The following is a 17,557-nucleotide window of genomic DNA, read 5'->3' as shown; positions in this document are numbered from 1 at the left end:
TGGAGTATGTAATAATTAGTTTTTTTTTTAACAAAATATGATATTTTTAATTTTGCTTGGCTATAAAATATTCATTTATAACAAGTATGAAATTATTTAATAAAAATAAAAATACAAGTTTGGGCTATAGTAGTCCTCTGCGTGGGAAATGGACTGGCCCGCTATTGTTGAATATTGGGCCTTTTATTTTAGATGGGCCTATGCAATAAAAGTGATAAAGAAGTTTATTTAAAAATGCTTAATTCCATTTTGTACCCTTAAAATATATCCTCTTGACACTTTGCACCCTAGAAAATAACTTATGGCACTTTATACCCTAAAACACATGTTTAATTATTAGACTTGATAATCATTGATGTATTTTGGCTTTTTCATTCTATATATAAAATCATTTGGTCTAAATTTATTCGTATCATTTATTTAAAATAAATACCTTATATATTGTTGATGAAGAACGCGCACAACATATGTCCATTGATATAACTCGTTATCGTATAGTACGCACACATGTGTAAAAAGATCGATCGGGAAAAAAAAATAACAAAAGAATCAAATTAACGTCAAATAACATTGCAATGCAATTAGAATATTTGTGAAAAATGAAATTTATAATCAACAATCTAAAATCATTTTAATGACAATCAAAATTTAACAAAAAGGCTAAAATTCAGCCAATGAGAGGATGCCACGTCATAAACCCGATTCACAATTTTATTTTTACATTCCACCTCAAAAAAATTAACGTGCGTTTGTTTATTCTTCAGCTGCTAATTTAGGGTTCAAGCCCCAAACTCTAACCCCAAAAATTAAAACCTCCCGGAGTTGGAAAACCAGAGCTTATCGTCTATCAATGGCGGACTCTACACCACCGCCAGAAGCAACTCCGACCGCCGACCCAGATCCTGTCACCAGCCAACCCCAATCGGATGCCCTACCCTCACAACCCGATCCGTCGCCCGCAGCAGTTCCTCCACTTTCCAGCCCTAGCCCCAGCGCTGCTCCGCCGCCGTCAATTTTGAATCTCCCTCCACCCCCGATCCACCCTTCATTCCGTGCCGCCGGGCCTCCTGTTTCCGTGCCTTCAACCGCTGCCACTCCGCAATTCCCGCATGTGGCGTATCAGACCCCTGGCGTACTACCTCCGGGAGTAGTATTACCGTCGTCTCCGGTAGTTGGGAGTGGCCCGCCGCCGCAGGCACCGCTGTCTTTGATGCACCCTATGATGCTGCCGCATTATGGCATGGCTGGTCAGCCTATTAGATATGGACCGCCTATGCCGAATGGTTATGCGGCTATGCAGCAGCCTGGTCTCCAAGGTGCCATGCCTCCGGGTGGGTTTTTATCTCCTTTTCCAATATTTTTTCTTCCTCTCGATGTATAATTTGTACAGTGTGTCTATTTCCGCCTAGGATGCACTTCTCTGCGTCTTATACCTTATGCTTAATGAAATTGATGTAAATTGAACTCATAATTATCAAATTTTAAGCTTTATCGTATTCCATTATGGGCTTCCCTAGATTTGTGTAATTTGTAAGGTTAGGAATATAAAGAGCATACACGTATCTTGTCACTGTGGATCAGTTTTGTGAAAATGCAAGCTGAATTTGCAAAGCTTCATGCATATAGAAGTCATGTGTTGTGATGTGTTAATGAAAATGGTAGAATGTGTGTGAAAGAAGGGGATTGGGAGGGGATATGTGCTGGTTGGATTAGGGTATCGATGACAGGATGTTTTCTCTACAGTGTACTCATGATTGATTACGTTGGGAAAGGTTGGAGGGCTTCTTTAGAGGCTACTGTGTACCCCTCACACTTCAACTCCTTTTTGTTGGTATGAACGCATTTTATTTGCTTGGTTTCTTTGATTTCCATTGCGTATGCATTAAGTAAAGAAATAAAATATACTAGTATTTATGAGTCTATCGCATTAGGAATAACGGAATGATAAAAAGGGTATTTTTCCAAAATATCATGCTATAGGCTGAAAAATATGACCACTTCCAATCTAAATTAATTTTGGTTCTGCTGTTTCATAAGTAGGCTCTTTATTGTCGTGATGAGAATAGCCCGTTTATGGGATTTTAATATTTGAACTGCCGGCAGCAGACTATGCTAAAAGTTGAGTGCAGCTATGCTCTGTAATTCAAGGTATTGCAATCTTCTCAATCATGCAATTTGGATTTCGCTTCTTAGCTTATATTATGATGCCTATGAGATTTGTTACAGTTGGCATACTTAAGATTGTAGACCCGTAAATTGTGATTTTATTTGATGTATCTAAATGAGTGATAATTTGGGTCTCTCGTCTCACTGCTCAAATTAAATCTTCATTTGTGGTTCCTGAAATTGGATAGTTTTCACATGCCTTCTGTTTTGCAAGTGGATGCATAAGGTATGCCCTGTTCACACATTCCAGATTCATGAATCCAAATATTATTTTCTTGATGTTCCTTCAGGTTATATGTTCAGCTGGTGAGTGTTGTCATGCCTGTGCTGCAATCTCTTTTTGCTTATGGTTTTTTGGTAACAACAGTTGATTTATTTTCTTGCATCCTTTTATGCTTGTTTCCGGCTTTTGTAAGGATTGATATATATTTTTTATGGCATACTCTTGACAATATGCATAGATTTTTTTGTCCCCTTTATGCAGGAGTTCTTCGTTATCCCTCTCCTTACGCATCAATGATTCGACCATCATTTCCTCCACGGCCATTGATTGGTGTTATGCCACTATTGGCACGTCCTCCGGGTGTTGGAGTTCGTGGCCCAATCATTCCTCCTGTTGCTATGCCAACTGCTATCCCAGGTGTTGTGCCAGCAGAGAAGCCTCAGACAACTGTTTACGTTGGAAAGATATCATCGACGGTGGAAAATGATTTCATGCTGCCTCTCCTGCAGGTATGATGTTATTTCCATCTTCTTTATTCTCTTGTTCTCCTTTTCTTATCATTTCTGTTGAGTTCATTTTTTTTTGTGTTTCTCTGCTTTGTGCAATTTGGTTTGATTATGGTTGCTTGAATGTTCACGTGATCAAGTCTGACTTTTAAATTTTTCTGAAGCTCTGCGGGCCTGTGAAGAATTGGAAACGTCCTCAAGATCCCACTGGAACTTTAAAAGGCTTTGGGTTTTGTGAATTTGAGAATGCTGAAGGAGTTCTCCGTGCACTGAGACTACTTAATAAACTGAGTGTCGATGGACAAGAATTGATGGTATGATCAAGTTCTTTTCTATTGCTGCCTATACTTCTCCTATCAACATTTTCTGTTGATAACCTTACTGTATTATGTAGAATTGGCTTTAAGCATCTGCACAGCAAGATGTCAATTCAATCCCATTTGTTATGAATTTGGCTCAACACAAAGTATGTTATACTGCTAGCTGATATCTAGATCATAAACTATAACTAATATTTAAGTTTGTATTTCTGCACAAGGTAATTTTTTTATTTTTTTGTTTCAATGACATCGGTCATGATCTTGTGTCTTCACTATCTTCGGATGTGTTCTCTGCCTTTGGGCAGCATGACCTTGAATCTTTCTCTAGTTACTCTTCCATCATAAGTTATGGAAGTTAAAAAGGATGAATGAACTTATCTTTGGTTGATTTCTGGTGGTCTTTATGAACATGCAGTTAAATGTTAATCAAGCAACTAGAGAATATCTTGAACGTTATGTAGAAAAGAAAAGTGAAAGTTTGAAGAGCATTAAAGAATCAGAAACTGAAGGTGCTGAGAAAGAAACAGTTAGTGCATCAGATGCTGAGACGGACGATATATTCAAGTCCTCTGAAGAATCTCCGAAGCCTTCCTCAGATGAACATAAAAGAGACGAGAATGAAATGAATAAGGAAAAACCTGATGCTGCTAGTTTTGGTCTTGTAACTGATGAAGACAGGAAAGCAGACCGTGAGGCTCTTGACAAGCTAGCAGGCATGATAGAGGAACGGTTGAAGAGCAAGCCACTGCCACCTCCACCACCACCCCCACAAAGACCTGTTGATGGTCCTGGGAACTCAAACTCAGAACAGCCTTCTGAGTCACGGGATCGGGAATCAGAAGAAGATCTTGCAAAGAATGGTGAGTGTTTCTAGCAAACTTGACTGTCTCATTGAAACACTTGTACCGTCTACTATGGTTTTCCTAAATGCCAATGACTTGCTTCATTTTCATTTTGCAGACTCAGAAGAGAAAAATGAAGATGAGAAGACTGCTGAAAGCAAACCTTCAAGTCAGCATGACAGGACTGAAACAAATTCGCCTGATAGGAGTAGAAGGCATGATAGAAACAAAGACCGTGAAACGAATCGAGAAAAGGAAAGGGAACTTGAAAAATACGAGCGAGAACGGGAGCAAGAACGAGCTAAGAGGGAGAAGGACAGAGAACACAGGAGTCGAGAGGATGAACGCAGGTTTAAGGCACACGAAAAAGAGTGGGAAGCTAGGGAGAAAGAGAGAGAGCATTGGCAGAAGAGAGAGCGAGAAAGAGAGAAAGAGAGGGCTCAGGAAAGGAAGTGGGAAATTATGGACCAAGAGCGTGATGGTGATGATGGGTACGGAAAAAAGAGGAAATACAAGACCAGCGATGAAGATAGGAGAAGGAGACAAAGGGAGAAGGAAGAGGACCAGGCCGATAGATTAAGAGAGGAAGAAGAGATTGCAGAAGCTAAGATGAGGGCCAAGGAAGAACAGAAGAAACAGCTTGAGGCTCTGAAAATTATAGCCGATCAACCAGCTAATGGACATGAGAAAGCTATTTTGCTGAATGAAACTAATACTGTTAACCAGGTTAACGTTGATATGTTTGACCATGAACCAAGTCATGAGACATATGAAGGTAAATCTTCCTGCTTAATTCTTGTTTCAGTTTTTTTCCTTTTTCCAATTGAAAAATTCCATCTTTTATCATAATATTTTTTTGCCAATAGCAGGTGAAGGGGTTTCACAGAATGGCATCAGTGACGAGTTTGTCGTATCATCTAATTCTGCTTCAGATGCGCAGCAAAATAGCAATTTGCCAGCTAGAAAGTTGGGTTTTGGTCTTTCAGGGTCTGGAAAACGAACTGCAGTCCCTTCTGTTTTCAAGGAGGATGAGGATGAAGATGCACACAAGGAAAAAAAGATGAGGCCTCTAGTTCCAATTGATTACACTGAGGAACAGCAAGTAGTTCAATCTTCTACGTCGGAAGATCCATCTGCAAACATGGTTGCTGCAGCAGAATTTGTGAAGCGTATTTCAACTGCGAATCCTAAAGAAGAGAAGTCTGATGTAGAAAAAGAAAAAAACAGGCGTTCTCATGAGAGATCGAGTCATCGAGACCGAAATAGACATGAAGAAGACACTACTAGAACCCGCGAGGAGAGTCGAAAGGACAATTTTGAGAGAGAGAGGTCAAATAGAACGAAGACACCAGAAAAACCGAAGCTCTTGAATGCTAAGCAGTTGATCGACACAATTCCAAAGTCCAAAGATGAGTTGTTTTCTTACGAGATAAATTGGGTGGTTTATGATCAGGTGACCCTCTTCCCTAAAGTTTGGTTTCTTGTGGCATTCTATTTTAGTGATAATTTGTCCATCGGAAAAGGTCACTATCATTTATTTATTTTTATGTTGTGAAAAATCAGTATGGTTGCGAGGAGTTGTTATACTCCGTTACACATGGCTATAATCTATAATTACAGAAACGTATACTAATCATGATCTACAGTACTTTTGCTTTGGTCCTCTGCTAAAAAAAGTTATCTCCGTACTTTACAGAATGCATTGCACGAGAGAATGAGACCGTGGGTATCAAAAAAGATTACAGAATTTCTGGGAGAGGAAGAGGTTTCACTTGTGGACTACATTGTGACTAGCATTCAGGACCATGTTGATGCAGGCGAGATGCTCGAGAGGCTCCAAAGCATATTGGACGACGAAGCTGAGATGTTTGTGCTGAAGATGTGGAGAATGCTCATATTCGAGATCAAGAAAGTGGAGAACGGCATACTGAAAAGTAAATAATTTTTGTTGCTGTTGAGGTAGTTTATATTTCCGAAGCACACCAGCCCCCTTTTCCTTTCTTTGTTTTAAAGATGGAATCGTTTGCAACCAATCATAATTTTACTATTTTCAATCTATTAGCTCTTAGATGCAGTTTCATAATCAGTGTGTAGAATCATGTTGTAATCATCCTATTTCATGCAAGAACAATAGAAGAATTCTTCTTTCTTTTCTTTTCTTTTCTTCTTGGAGAAGTTGCAATACATTGAAGGAAAATGGTGCCACACCTTTGTCTTGGTTAACAGATATTTTCAGATTTTAATGAAAAGTAAACTGAACTTCTCTTTTTACATGATGTATAGAATTAGGCATGCTTAGTTTTCTTCTTTGGCAAGTCTCTGGTGTGCATTGCAGTTTTGTCCTTTCTGATTTAGGATTTACAAAAAAATTTACAGACAACTCCTATGTTCTCAGATTAATTGTAAAGCCGAATACTATGTAATATGTCTAAAGATAATCGACAATTCTTATTAATTTTCTCAAAAATATTTTGCTCAAGTTTCCGGAGATTCTTACAAACTAAAAAATTCGAGTTACAGATGAATGCCTTTTAGTTCTCAAAATGATTCACTGCACAGGGTTGAATTTGACTTGCAATCTCACAAATGAAATTATAATCTGACATTTTCTTACATCCCCTTGAATATATTACACATACATTAGTACACATGGCTGTTAAAATTATAGAAGCAGTTTCACTGCTGGAATAAGCTGACTTGATACTAATGTACAACTATGGTACACACTACAAACTGGTAAAGCAGGTTCCTATATGTGTACATACATCTATTGACTTGACAGTGCCTGTATACCCGCAGTTTATGGAAGAAAAAAATCAGCTGTGGTTTTAAACCAGCTATTCTATCTATGGATACATGAAGCTCTATATTAATTATACAAGGGGGCAGGAAATTTTTCCCTCTGTTATATATCACTGGCAAAAATACGAAGAACATCAACTGTTGAGATCTTTCCTCCGCTTGCTAGTTCTACTCCTGGTTCTTGGATTCTCGGCTGAATCTGGCTCAGGGGTTTTTTGCAATGACGGGCTGCTAGGACTTGGAAGATTCTTGAGAAGTTTACTGAGAGGGGCTTCGTCTTCTAATGCACAACTTGGTTCGGGCATCTCGATTGAACCATTCTGAAGAGGTTTTTCGTAAGAAATGGCTGCGTCTAGAGAGTATATGCGCAAAGCAAGGGACGAGAGAGTGGTGGTTTTAGCTGCTGTTGAAGGTGATGACCAATACCACCAATCATTTCGCAAGTACTCGCTTCTTATGGTGTCCTCAAGTATGATCATTGCTTGAACCATCTGTAAGGACAAGAGAGAATGAAAGAACTATGAATTATGAAACCCGATTAAGCCCCTAGTGAAGAGAGGGAAATGAAAAGTGTGTGTGTGTGTATGTGTAGGAATAAGGAAGTCGTGACTAACCTCATAAATTGATTTCGCTGATTTAACAAATGCACGCCATGCATATCTTCTGCCTTCATTAGACCTAGACGTTCTTAAAGCATCTTGTGGCAGAGCAGCATCCATATCAAGTAAGTTAATCTTAAGAAACCTCAGAATTTCAGAAGCTCTACCGACTAATGGTCTTTGTGAAGATTCACGAATCAGACTACTTTTCGATAACCCGAGCAGTGCATTCTTGTTCTTCATGGAGGAAACATGTTCCCTTCCGCTCATCGAAATGGATTTCAATCTCCCAACACCAGATCCCTTCTCACCTAAGAAGGTTTCAGCACAGCTTGACAATCTACTCGATTCTTTATTGTCCTTTGTGTTCATGGCAGCACTGCCTTCATTACTCGAGTGATGCTGTTTACTACTCAAATCTGTAGGCATTCCACTAAGATAAAGGGACCCGCTTGACGAAAAAGATGGAATGCCACCATTACCAATAAGTCCTATGCTGTTCACCGCATCCTTGATCGAGCCAGGAACAACGAACCTGGTCATAATCTCCTCAAAATTAAACGGACAGTCAGCATAATATCTGTCAGCGAAAGAAGACCCGTCATTTTGCTTCTTACTCGTTGATGTCTGAAGAATGCCCATATCACCAGGGCGTTTCTCCTGTGAAGATACAATTTTCAACTTCTTGCGCTTAGAGACATCTTCAGTTGTCTGGCTTCTCTTAGGAACAGGTGCCGCTGGTTTGCAATTTTCTTTCAAATGCTGTCCTAGTTCCTCAGTGGTTGGAAAACTCTGATGACAAGAAGCACAATGGTTATTAGAAGGCCACAACAGCTCTAGGCACTCACATCTATACATTCGACAATCTGGACTTAGTCCAGAAGCTAGATTCTGACGAGCATCAGTAGCCCTGGTCCCCAACAGAGGACCAAATTTATTTTCCAAACTGGCCATTGCCTTTGTAGACAAAATATTAGCTGACGAGGCTTTTCTTTCGCTACGGTTTTCCTCTGCTTTGCTTAGGATGTGATTTTCAGTATACTGCGAGTCTTTCAGTTTGTTATTTTGCAATTGCAAAATAGACTCCTTTAATTCTCTCTCCCTTGGATTATTCTCTCTCAGCCATCCAACTAGTTTCTCAATCTCATCATCTGATTCATAGTACATCCATTTGTGAGAATCAGGAACACCAATGAATTCTTCAGGACACCTCTCCTTGAATGCCAAATCTCCACAAGCCATAATCCATGGGCGAGCACCAGGACAGTAAAAACCCCAGTAAACTCTGCCGTTAGAATCTCGCCCCAAGAAATCCTTTCGAAGGGATACCTTCAGCAGTTCCAATTCTATGGAAGCAATCGAGTCCCGCATACTGGAAATATCACTCTTAACTGTGGCCGCCTTGAGGCTGTTGTCTTGTGACGAAAGCTTATCAGGATTGCCACGAGATTCTTGAGCTGAACTTACAGGTGCAGGAATGGTAGATAATAGCGGAGGCTGATTAGGCTGTTCGTTTAAGGAAGGTCTTTCTTCCAGTCGTGTGAAGGCTGAGAGAGACGAAAGATGGCTGCCCTTTTCAGATGGTATTCTTGAGCTATTTTCAGTGAGAAGCAGATAAGATGATGCATCTGATTTCATATCTCCCCGTCCACCAGAATTGACTTTCTCTGTGCTCAACCCAAGCATGTCTTCCTTTGCCTTCAGGACCTTCAATTCGTAAGTGAGAGAGCGTAGTTTTTGCTGCAAATCAGCAGCACGGGAGGAACTTTGATCCATATGCTCTCGAATAGTAGCAGAATTTAAAGCCTCGTCAAACAAGAACTTCATGAAGAATATTCTCTGCACCAACAAAACACAGGATTAAAGAAGAGATCAAGAAAGGTTTGCATGCAATAATTTAAGAACTACAAGTGGACTATATAAAGCGGTCATAAGATTAAACACAAAGTTCTCTAGTTTGTTTGACCAGGACAGCCTCCTAAGCACATTGTATGTTGGTTTACTCGCAAAATGTTGAACACGAAGAAATGTTTGATGACTTACCTCCTCAATTGTGAATTCCCAATATTCTTTTATCTCCATCAGTTTTGCCAATCGAGCCAGTTCTTCCAAAAACTTGGACGTGAATTCCCCCTGATGTTTTCTTTTCCTGCATTGAGTTGCAACTGACCCATAGGATGTGCTGTAAGATATAGCCTGACCAGTAACACATGAAGGGCAATACCAGTTTCCTTCTGGAATTTTCAGAAGTGGAGGACTTAGACAATATCTATGATACTCAGAATCACATTTATCGCATAAGAGAACATTGTCATCGTCTTTGTCCATTCCACACACTTTACATATGCCTTCATCCCAAGGAGCTCTAGGAAGTGAGCTATTACACGCCTGAACAAGCAAATCATCTCTCTCTTTTATAGCATCAGCACTCAAATCACTAGCATTGACATTCTCAGCAATTTTATGGACAAAGGTCATGACCTGAGATAAAATACAAGCATATCAAAGCTCCGAAACACATCAATTGATCCAAAATAAATACCACATTGAAGCAGCCCAAAAAAATTCCCACAAAGACGCATATCAAATATCAAGAAACCCTCATTAAAACACAAGAAAACAACATCAACCAACCTCTTTCTCGTAAAGCTCTTCAAACTTTTTGGACAAGTTCTCAACCACGTCAATCAAATCAGGTCGATCACCATATGCAATGCGTATGTTGCGCCAAACCTACAAAAACATGAGTCAGAAACTAATGTATTTTAAGATCTACGACGTGATTATATACGCTTATAAAATCATTAGAAGTTGTATTCTTGTGCTACAATCCTTCTTAGAACAATAGTCAACCCATTATTGAATTACATACCTCCTGAACATCATCAAAAAATGTTTCATGTGAACCACCATAAGCTCCAGCAGCCAATCTGAGATCAATAGTCCTGAAGTCTAAAGGTCGAGACACCATTGCAGGATACCCAAGAACCCCTTCGTCGTCATTATCATTGGGGTTCAAAACTATCCTTGCCAAAAGATTGCAGAAGACTCTATCTTCGTCTGAAGAAGCAGTACGGTGGAGCACAATACGACATTGTTTGGTGATGAGATCAGCGAGATTGGTCTTAACCTTTATCTTCTCTTTCTTCTCAACCTTCTGCTGTGGATTTTCACTGCTCACATTTGCAAGGACTTGGATAACTGCTCTCTGCATTCGATCAGTAATGAAGAGTTAATGTCACATCATATTCGCATATACAACTCGCAATATGTGGGATTTGCAGAGAAGACGTCTTTTTTGAATGAAAAAATCTGAAATTTTTAACTCTAGACCAAGAAATTACCTTAGTTGGTCCTGATGCGTTACCCTTGTAAACTTCCTTGCTAATAGAGTGTTCCAGCATCTGCTTGGCCCATTCGGGAGGATTTTTCTCCAAAGCTTCGTTAATGCACCTTCGGATCCGGGCTCCAACATTTGTGGGCAGCTTTCTTACAGGTTCAAGCACTTGAGCCCACTCAGGTATGACAGAGTCATTCACCTCAACTGTCTGAGCACCAGTGGTATCAGATTCTCTCTCAGATACTGTAATCTCATTTTTACTCTTCAATGAACCAAATATTTCCTTCGTAGCATCTGCAAGAACCTGAAAAACAAAATGTATTAGAACATGATAACTCAATAAATGTTTAACAGTTAAAGGGTGAAGGTGCTATCTACAGAGGGTGAATTTGCAGGTTGCTTACAGTTAACACAAGTATAATAAATAAAAAAATAAAAATAAAGGACAGTAACACGCACCACTGCATCGCCCTCCAGTGCAGCTATGCCCGTAAGAGCCCCACAAAGTATTCCGCCGTCACCTCGCAGGCAATGGAAAACTTTCCCGCTCTCTCGGCTGGCAATCTCTGCAGAATCAAGATTTCCCTCCATGCACATCACAGCCAAAATGTATCTCCGAGAAATTTCATGCCAAGTAAGTCCATTGACAGGCAGCATATCGAGTTTTGCTTTCTTCAAAGCAGCCAAACTATCCAAATCTTTCTTCCTGCCTCGTCTTGATTTTATTTCTCCTGTATCAAGATTAGGGCATACATATGCAGATGCTTTTGATAAAAGTTCACCAACGAGCAGTTCCAGCAGCGAGCCAAGCATCTTTCCCAAGAGAAGACCCTTAGACCTACCAAGACAATCTCCTCCTGGTTCAGAAACCTTCGCACCACTAGAGAGAGCAGCTTCTCCAATGTCCAAATTTCCATGTCTTGAATCCAACGTGTAGCTTTCTGACCAAGGACTTACAAGTTCTGATTCGAATTCCTGAAAGGAAAAGGGTTTTCCAAGCCCTAGAACCTCTGTGAAACGCCACACAAGCTCCCAAACCTGATAACAGAGAGGGAAAAATAAGCATGTAGAATATATATAAATTTAATTAAACAAAAGGACTTCATGGTACCTGCAGAGCATCACCCATCAAATACAACGGAAGCTTCGAGTTAAGTGTCTTCCCCGGGGGACATGGACCTCGCTTTAAGACGCCTTCTGTGTCACTCAATTTTAAGAGAGATCTCTTAGACGTTTCAGAAGCAGTGTTTCCATTCCGTTCAGCCTGCAAAAACCCACTTCCGACTGTTTGTACTCCTGAATTATTTTTTCTGTCGTTCAGTTTTTTATATTCTGGACAACCAGTAACTCCAGGAAGTTGTTCTATAATCTCCTGAACAAAATCTGCATCTAATCCAAACCTGTCCTGGTTTAACCAAACCAACAGCTTTTCACAAGCCATGTTAAACTCGTTCTCATTCTGAACCAAACGAGGGATGCTCATCGAGACATCAGAACAACAGTATCTCGATAGAGAATCGGTACTGTCCGGGTTTTCATTCATTCCATATGCATCATGGCAGCAGAAAAACTTAACTACACCCTTCTGTTTATATATCTCATGGCAACCGTATAACAACGCCTTAGAAACCATCTCCCACACAAACGATGTTGACCTGCCCTCAACTTGAAATTCCCCAGTGGTATCATTTAGTCTTACAACATCACGTATGGAATTTCCTGTTCCCTGAGGAAGAAATAAATTTGAAGAATTGTCTTCTTGGGAGTTATAAACCTCATCTTCTCTCTTTGAAACAGAGACACAATTGTCTAGGCAGGGGGGGCTATCTTCATTCAGCAGGGTTATTGAAGATATACTATCATCATCAACCACCTGGGATGTGGCCAAATAATCTTTCCTCGCCATGTCATCCCCTTTGCAGGAAACTGGTCTTTTCTTTGAGAGGATAGTTGAGCCAACTGGTATCGACTGCATGGTGCATGGATACCTGTGAATCTTGAAAATGGGGCCGCAATCACCACCATCTGCAACATCACATACAAAAAGAGATCCAGTAATCCTATCATGCCAGCTACATCTGTAACCAACAGGCCATATTTGGTCGGCGTTATGGTATGAAGGCCGTTGATCAACACTGCCAGCTGATATAAGGCAGAAGTCCTGAAATTGAACTGGGAAGCCATCCTGAAAAACAGAGAACACAAATTCAGATTATAACAATAGCACAGGAAACCAGCATAAATCCCCAAAACAAATAGGTGAAAGTGTAAATTTCGGTAAAATTGAGTAACAATTTGTAGTTAAAGCATACACTCACAGGGAAACCATCTTGCTGGCTGCTATTTCCCGGGAACCCAGGTACCTTCATACTCTTGTTATAATTAGTTTCAGAACCAGCTATCCCTGAGCTGGAAAAGAAACCATGGCTGTTGCAGTCCCTCAGAATCTTGTTTCTTTGGCTGCAATTTTGAGCTGCCAGAAAAACTGAGTCTTTATTTGCTGGATGAGTTCTGAATATGCTCGGGATATAGGCATATTCGTTGCTTCTATTATCGGTCTCCAAACAGCAAAACTGTGATGGCAACCCTAAGCGGCTAGCGACATCCTCCATCGACTTGAACCTACTTCCATCAGGTGCTATATAGACAGCAGAGGTTTTGTATCTTTTATTGCAGAATTCAAATTCCACATGCCAACCTTCTCCTAAAGAGCCTGCTCTTTGAGAAATATATTCTCTAAGAGTTTGTAGATACAGCATGTTTGGACTCTCAGCTGTAAACTCTGATGGAGTAGCAGATTTTGTCGCAATAGGTGATGTCTTTGGAAGATTATGCCTAATATCCTCCAGCACAGGATTCAGTTGCCTTCTTGTGATGTGGTGGAAGAAAGAACTCATTGTGCCCTGCAATCTGCAAATTGGAAATACTTGAGATTCAATGAGATGTAGAATGAAAAAAAAAAATTGATTGTTGAGATTAAATATAAATATGCAATTTAAACATGACGGCAACGGGGATGACATTAAATTCAATGCCATATAAAAGACTTGCAGAACATTAAGACAATTCAAACTTCTTGATTTTGTGAGGTCGTAGACGTTAATAGGAAAAATGCATGAGTATATCTATAGTAGCAAAAGTAAATGTATAAGAGATGAATGTATAATAAATTGATGGCAGGTTGCGGTTCCGCATTTAAGGCTAGCATTAACACCAAATAAACGTGTCCATTACATACACTCTCAGAAGATACATGTGAACAAGATATAAAACATGGAAAATCAAGAATGGGAATTGTGGAACTATATATGTCAATCACAACAACACAACAATCATGAAAATCTGATATAATAATAAAGCAAAGAAACGTTAAAGACAAAACAACTACAGGCCTCTAGTTTTCTACTTGTGAGTAACAAGGATCGAGTAGTTATACTATTCAAAGACACAAATCTATCATTAACATGCACTGTGGAAAGTTTCAATAATTAAAACATGCATTATATACAAAAGGGGCATATTAGCTAATTGAAGGCTACATTTCCTCTATTTGTGCATTTACATATATTCTTAATACTACATTATTATAATGCTGAGTTAACTTTCAGGGCTGGGCATTGACATTGTTCTAACTGTTGTATTTTTCATGGAAAGAGCATAAATAAAACGAAAAAATACATGGACACGTATATACACACACACATATATATATATATATATATATATATATATGTGTGTGTGTGTGTGTGTGTGTGTCAAAGATTGGAGTGTAAACTAAACAAAGAAAGAAATACGAACCACTTCATAAAACTTGTCCAAAAATATTTTTATTCTTTTACTCTGCCTTGGGAAAATAAATCATATTACCAAGGTACATACGCTAATTTCACGGCATTTAGACGTTTGCGATTCAAATTTAATGCAAACCATACAAAGAAACCTATCACATAATTCACATTCAAGCATTAAAATGCATCGCCCCTGATAACATACATTAACTAGGCTCAGCTGTAAGTTGAATTCATGTGTGGAACATACAACGGAGAAAAAACAAATTCACATTCGGTTCGAATATTGATAATTCAGTAGTAAATGTTTTTCGGCCCAAAAAATCATTTATAAGGGCCTCCGGAACTGAAGATTTTTGGCCCAAACAAGTTATATGGGTGTTAGCCCAACTTCCGAAAGCGATACAGGAAACCCTAGATTTAAAAGGGAAATGGGGAGGCATTGGAAGGTTAAAGCACCAAAAAATAGAGTAGCCGCCACATCCCCCCTTATTTAATCCCTTTCCCCTTCCTGCATTTCTCATCACCATCCAGACCAACTGGTAAGCACTTCTGCTTTATTTTTTTCATAAGGTTTTTCCATGATAGCCAGTGCAAAGTGCTTTCAATTGCAAATGCAATGTAGACAGATGATAAGAAAAAAAATCATGTTCTTATAATTCTTTTTTCATTTTGTCATGATTCCTTGACCAGAAAAAAAGGCAACTGGAACAAAGATCTGGATCGATGAGAAGGCATTTTTTTTCAATCCATGGCAGAATGCAACCGGAACGTAACAGACGTATCAAAACAGGTATTTTCTTTTCATTAATGTATTAAACATGCCTATTTATGCTACCGATTTGGTGTATCTTTTGCCCCTTCTTATCTAATTTTGAAAAATAATTCAGTTTGTTTGAGCATGAAAATGAACATCAATAACTCCAGTCTAAGATTTAGTACAAAAAATTACCCAACTCAATTGGCCCACTGGTGGTCACATTACACATTTTATATATCATTTAATAAAATTAAAAAGAAAAAAAAATCAATAGTTTTGTACCTTTCACCTCTGAAAGATCACCGATAACTCAAACAATCACATACAAATCAATCAAGCACGTAGAAGAACCAGAAAAAGCACACACAACCACTTAAACAAAAGGAACATCAAGCATTTAAAGATAATTAAAAAGAAATGAAGAATTAAAGGGTAAAGAAAAAGGTAAAAAAATCTTACTGGCCACCACCATTTCCGTCCCGGCCAGCCGGGACAGCAACATCATCCACCTCCTCCGTCTCGAGAGGAGGTGAGGCGTTGATGTCAAAACGCCCCATATCAACTCCGCCGCCGCTGGTGCTGACTCCGGCGTCTTTTTTCAGCAAGCACCGGAAGCATTTAAACTGCTGCCGCTGCTCCTCCGTCGCTCTGGCAGGAAGCCGCCCCACTGGTACCCCCTTCCTGCACACAGAACAAACGGAAATGCTAGCACTCCCTAAAACAGCATCGTCAAACGCTTCCCGCGGCGACGGCATCGGCGTTTCGTTGAGATCTATAGGGAACGCCATTTTGGCGCTCTCATTTCTGTTGATGTTTTGAGCATCCATTTATCAGGGGTAAATTATTAATTCAACAAAAAAAATTCACAAAACTCACAGCTACCACCGAGTAGCGTAACAAAAAAATTGGGGCAAATATAAAATCGATGAATAAAGCAGAATTCGGTGGGAGGGAAGAAGAATTGGAGTCTGCAAAAAGGGGGTTTTCGATGGGAGAAATGGAGAAAGGAACACCGAGTGAGAGTAGTGACGAAATTGGTTAGGTAGAAATTAAAATCCCAGAGCAGTAAAGCACGGAAAAAACGGGAGCGGTGAGAGAGAAAGCTCTAGAGAGAGAAAGAGAGAGAATGGGGACGAAACAAGGAATCAATTCTGAGTTGTTGTTAGGAGAATTTTGGATATATAGAGAGAGAGAAGACGAAGGGGCGAGCCGGCGGGGGTGGGGGGTGGGGGTGGTGGGGGTGAGTGCCGCGGGCGGGGATTCTTGAAATTGATGTAGAAAGAGAAACCGGGGAAACGGGGGTGGCGTGGGGTAGGGTTTATGATGACGAAATTAGCCCTCGTTTTAGTTGGAAGGGTAATTTCGGGTTTTTGGAAAATTGGAGTGGGAATGACAATATTACCCTTTCTTGTGGATTTATTTCCTTTTTTTTTTTTCTTTTTTCCCTTTTTGGGCTTGGTGGGAATTTCAAAATTTTGAACAAGTAAAATATTTGAATTATATGAGGGATTAGGAATTAATGCTTGTTTGATTGCATTTTTTTTCATACTGATAAGTGATGAGCTTAGCTTTCATTTATCATATGATATTACAATCAAATTGAGTATTAATTGATTAAAAATAACATGTCATGGATTAGTAGATATTATCATATTATCAATTATAAATGATTTGGAGTTCCCTTATGATATGGAATATAGTTTTGCAAATTGAAAAAAACTTCCTATACTATTATCATAAGTTCCAAATCATTTATTTGATTATATATTTATATGTATAATAAATTATATGAATTAATAATTACTCCTGAAAAGTAATGGCGTTTCCGATACATCTCAACGAAAGGCCAATGTCGCCACCTCGGGAAGCACACTATGTCGTAATGAGGGAATTGCTAGTGTTTTTCGATTGTTATGTGGGTATGGATTCAGCGGAACTACAAAAGATGAGCAGCAACCTTTGGAATAAAAATACTTCGAATGTGTTTTGCTAATGTCATGCTAAATTAAATGCCATTTTTCTTCAAACTCTAATATTATAGTTTTGTGATATTTTTTTAGATTTACTAAAAGTTTGCTGTATGATTGAATTCATAAATTGGAGTGTTATAATTATTTTTGATTAATATGTAATTGCAACTTGATGAATTATACTTGTATTCTTTTTTTTTTTAAATCAATTAGAAGTTATATACTTCTCAAACATGACAAT

At 39.2% G+C, this 17,557-nt stretch overlaps 2 protein-coding genes across 13 annotated transcripts; one reads left to right on the top strand and one right to left on the bottom strand.

Annotated features, from left to right (window-relative positions):
- The first annotated feature begins 700 nt into the window (after nt 1-700).
- Nucleotides 701-6,328, top strand: LOC105964843 (splicing factor PWI domain-containing protein / RNA recognition motif (RRM)-containing protein). 12 transcript variants are annotated; one of them, XM_012989358.2, is made up of 9 exons: nt 741-1,331; nt 1,744-1,831; nt 2,457-2,472; nt 2,651-2,898; nt 3,060-3,209; nt 3,631-4,075; nt 4,176-4,832; nt 4,924-5,510; nt 5,754-6,328. In XM_012989358.2, exons 2-9 carry the CDS (start codon nt 1,751-1,753, stop codon nt 5,997-5,999), a joined length of 2,430 nt encoding a protein of 809 aa, XP_012844812.1. In that variant the 5' UTR covers nt 741-1,331; nt 1,744-1,750; the 3' UTR covers nt 6,000-6,328. The 12 variants fall into 12 exon arrangements, with proteins under 12 accessions (XP_012844808.1, XP_012844807.1, XP_012844812.1 ...); XM_088827167.1 differs by lacking the exon at nt 1,744-1,831 and having other exon boundaries at nt 4,927-5,510; XM_012989357.2 differs by lacking the exon at nt 1,744-1,831 and having other exon boundaries at nt 746-1,331.
- A 295-nt stretch (nt 6,329-6,623) lies between these two features.
- LOC105964842 (methyl-CpG-binding domain-containing protein 9) lies at nt 6,624-16,649 on the bottom strand. Its single transcript, XM_012989352.2, has 10 exons — nt 15,806-16,649; nt 13,117-13,708; nt 11,910-12,983; nt 11,258-11,836; nt 10,803-11,102; nt 10,331-10,666; nt 10,093-10,191; nt 9,502-9,939; nt 7,474-9,297; nt 6,624-7,350 (listed from the first exon to the last, which is right to left on the bottom strand). The coding sequence occupies exons 1-10, from the start codon at nt 16,171-16,173 to the stop codon at nt 6,994-6,996; spliced, it is 5,967 nt and encodes a 1,988-aa protein (XP_012844806.2). The 5' UTR covers nt 16,174-16,649; the 3' UTR covers nt 6,624-6,993.
- Between the last annotated feature and the right edge of the window lie 908 nt (nt 16,650-17,557).

Source organism: Erythranthe guttata, chromosome 12 (assembly GCF_056151865.1).
Source record: "Erythranthe guttata isolate IM_541 chromosome 12, IM_541, whole genome shotgun sequence".
NCBI lineage: Eukaryota > Viridiplantae > Streptophyta > Magnoliopsida > Lamiales > Phrymaceae > Erythranthe > Erythranthe guttata.
This window is presented reverse-complemented; position numbering and strand designations above follow the sequence as displayed.

What these genes read in the sequence shown, in the direction of transcription:
- LOC105964843 (XM_012989353.2), top strand. Translation starts at nt 851, where the DNA reads ATGGCGGACTCTACACCACCGCCAGAAGCAACTCCGACCGCCGACCCA. An exon ending in CCAAGGTGCCATGCCTCCGG is followed by an intron (nt 1,332 to 2,650) that starts GTGGGTTTTTAT and finishes CCCTTTATGCAG; the next exon opens with GAGTTCTTCGTTATCCCTCT. An exon ending in AGAAGATCTTGCAAAGAATG is followed by an intron (nt 4,076 to 4,175) that starts GTGAGTGTTTCT and finishes TTCATTTTGCAG; the next exon opens with ACTCAGAAGAGAAAAATGAA.
- LOC105964842 (XM_012989352.2), bottom strand. Translation starts at nt 16,173, where the DNA reads ATGGATGCTCAAAACATCAACAGAAATGAGAGCGCCAAAATGGCGTTC. An exon ending in GCCAGCAAGATGGTTTCCCT is followed by an intron (nt 12,984 to 13,116) that starts GTGAGTGTATGC and finishes TCTGTTTTTCAG; the next exon opens with GATGGCTTCCCAGTTCAATT. An exon ending in CAGCGAAATCAATTTATGAG is followed by an intron (nt 7,351 to 7,473) that starts GTTAGTCACGAC and finishes TTGTCCTTACAG; the next exon opens with ATGGTTCAAGCAATGATCAT.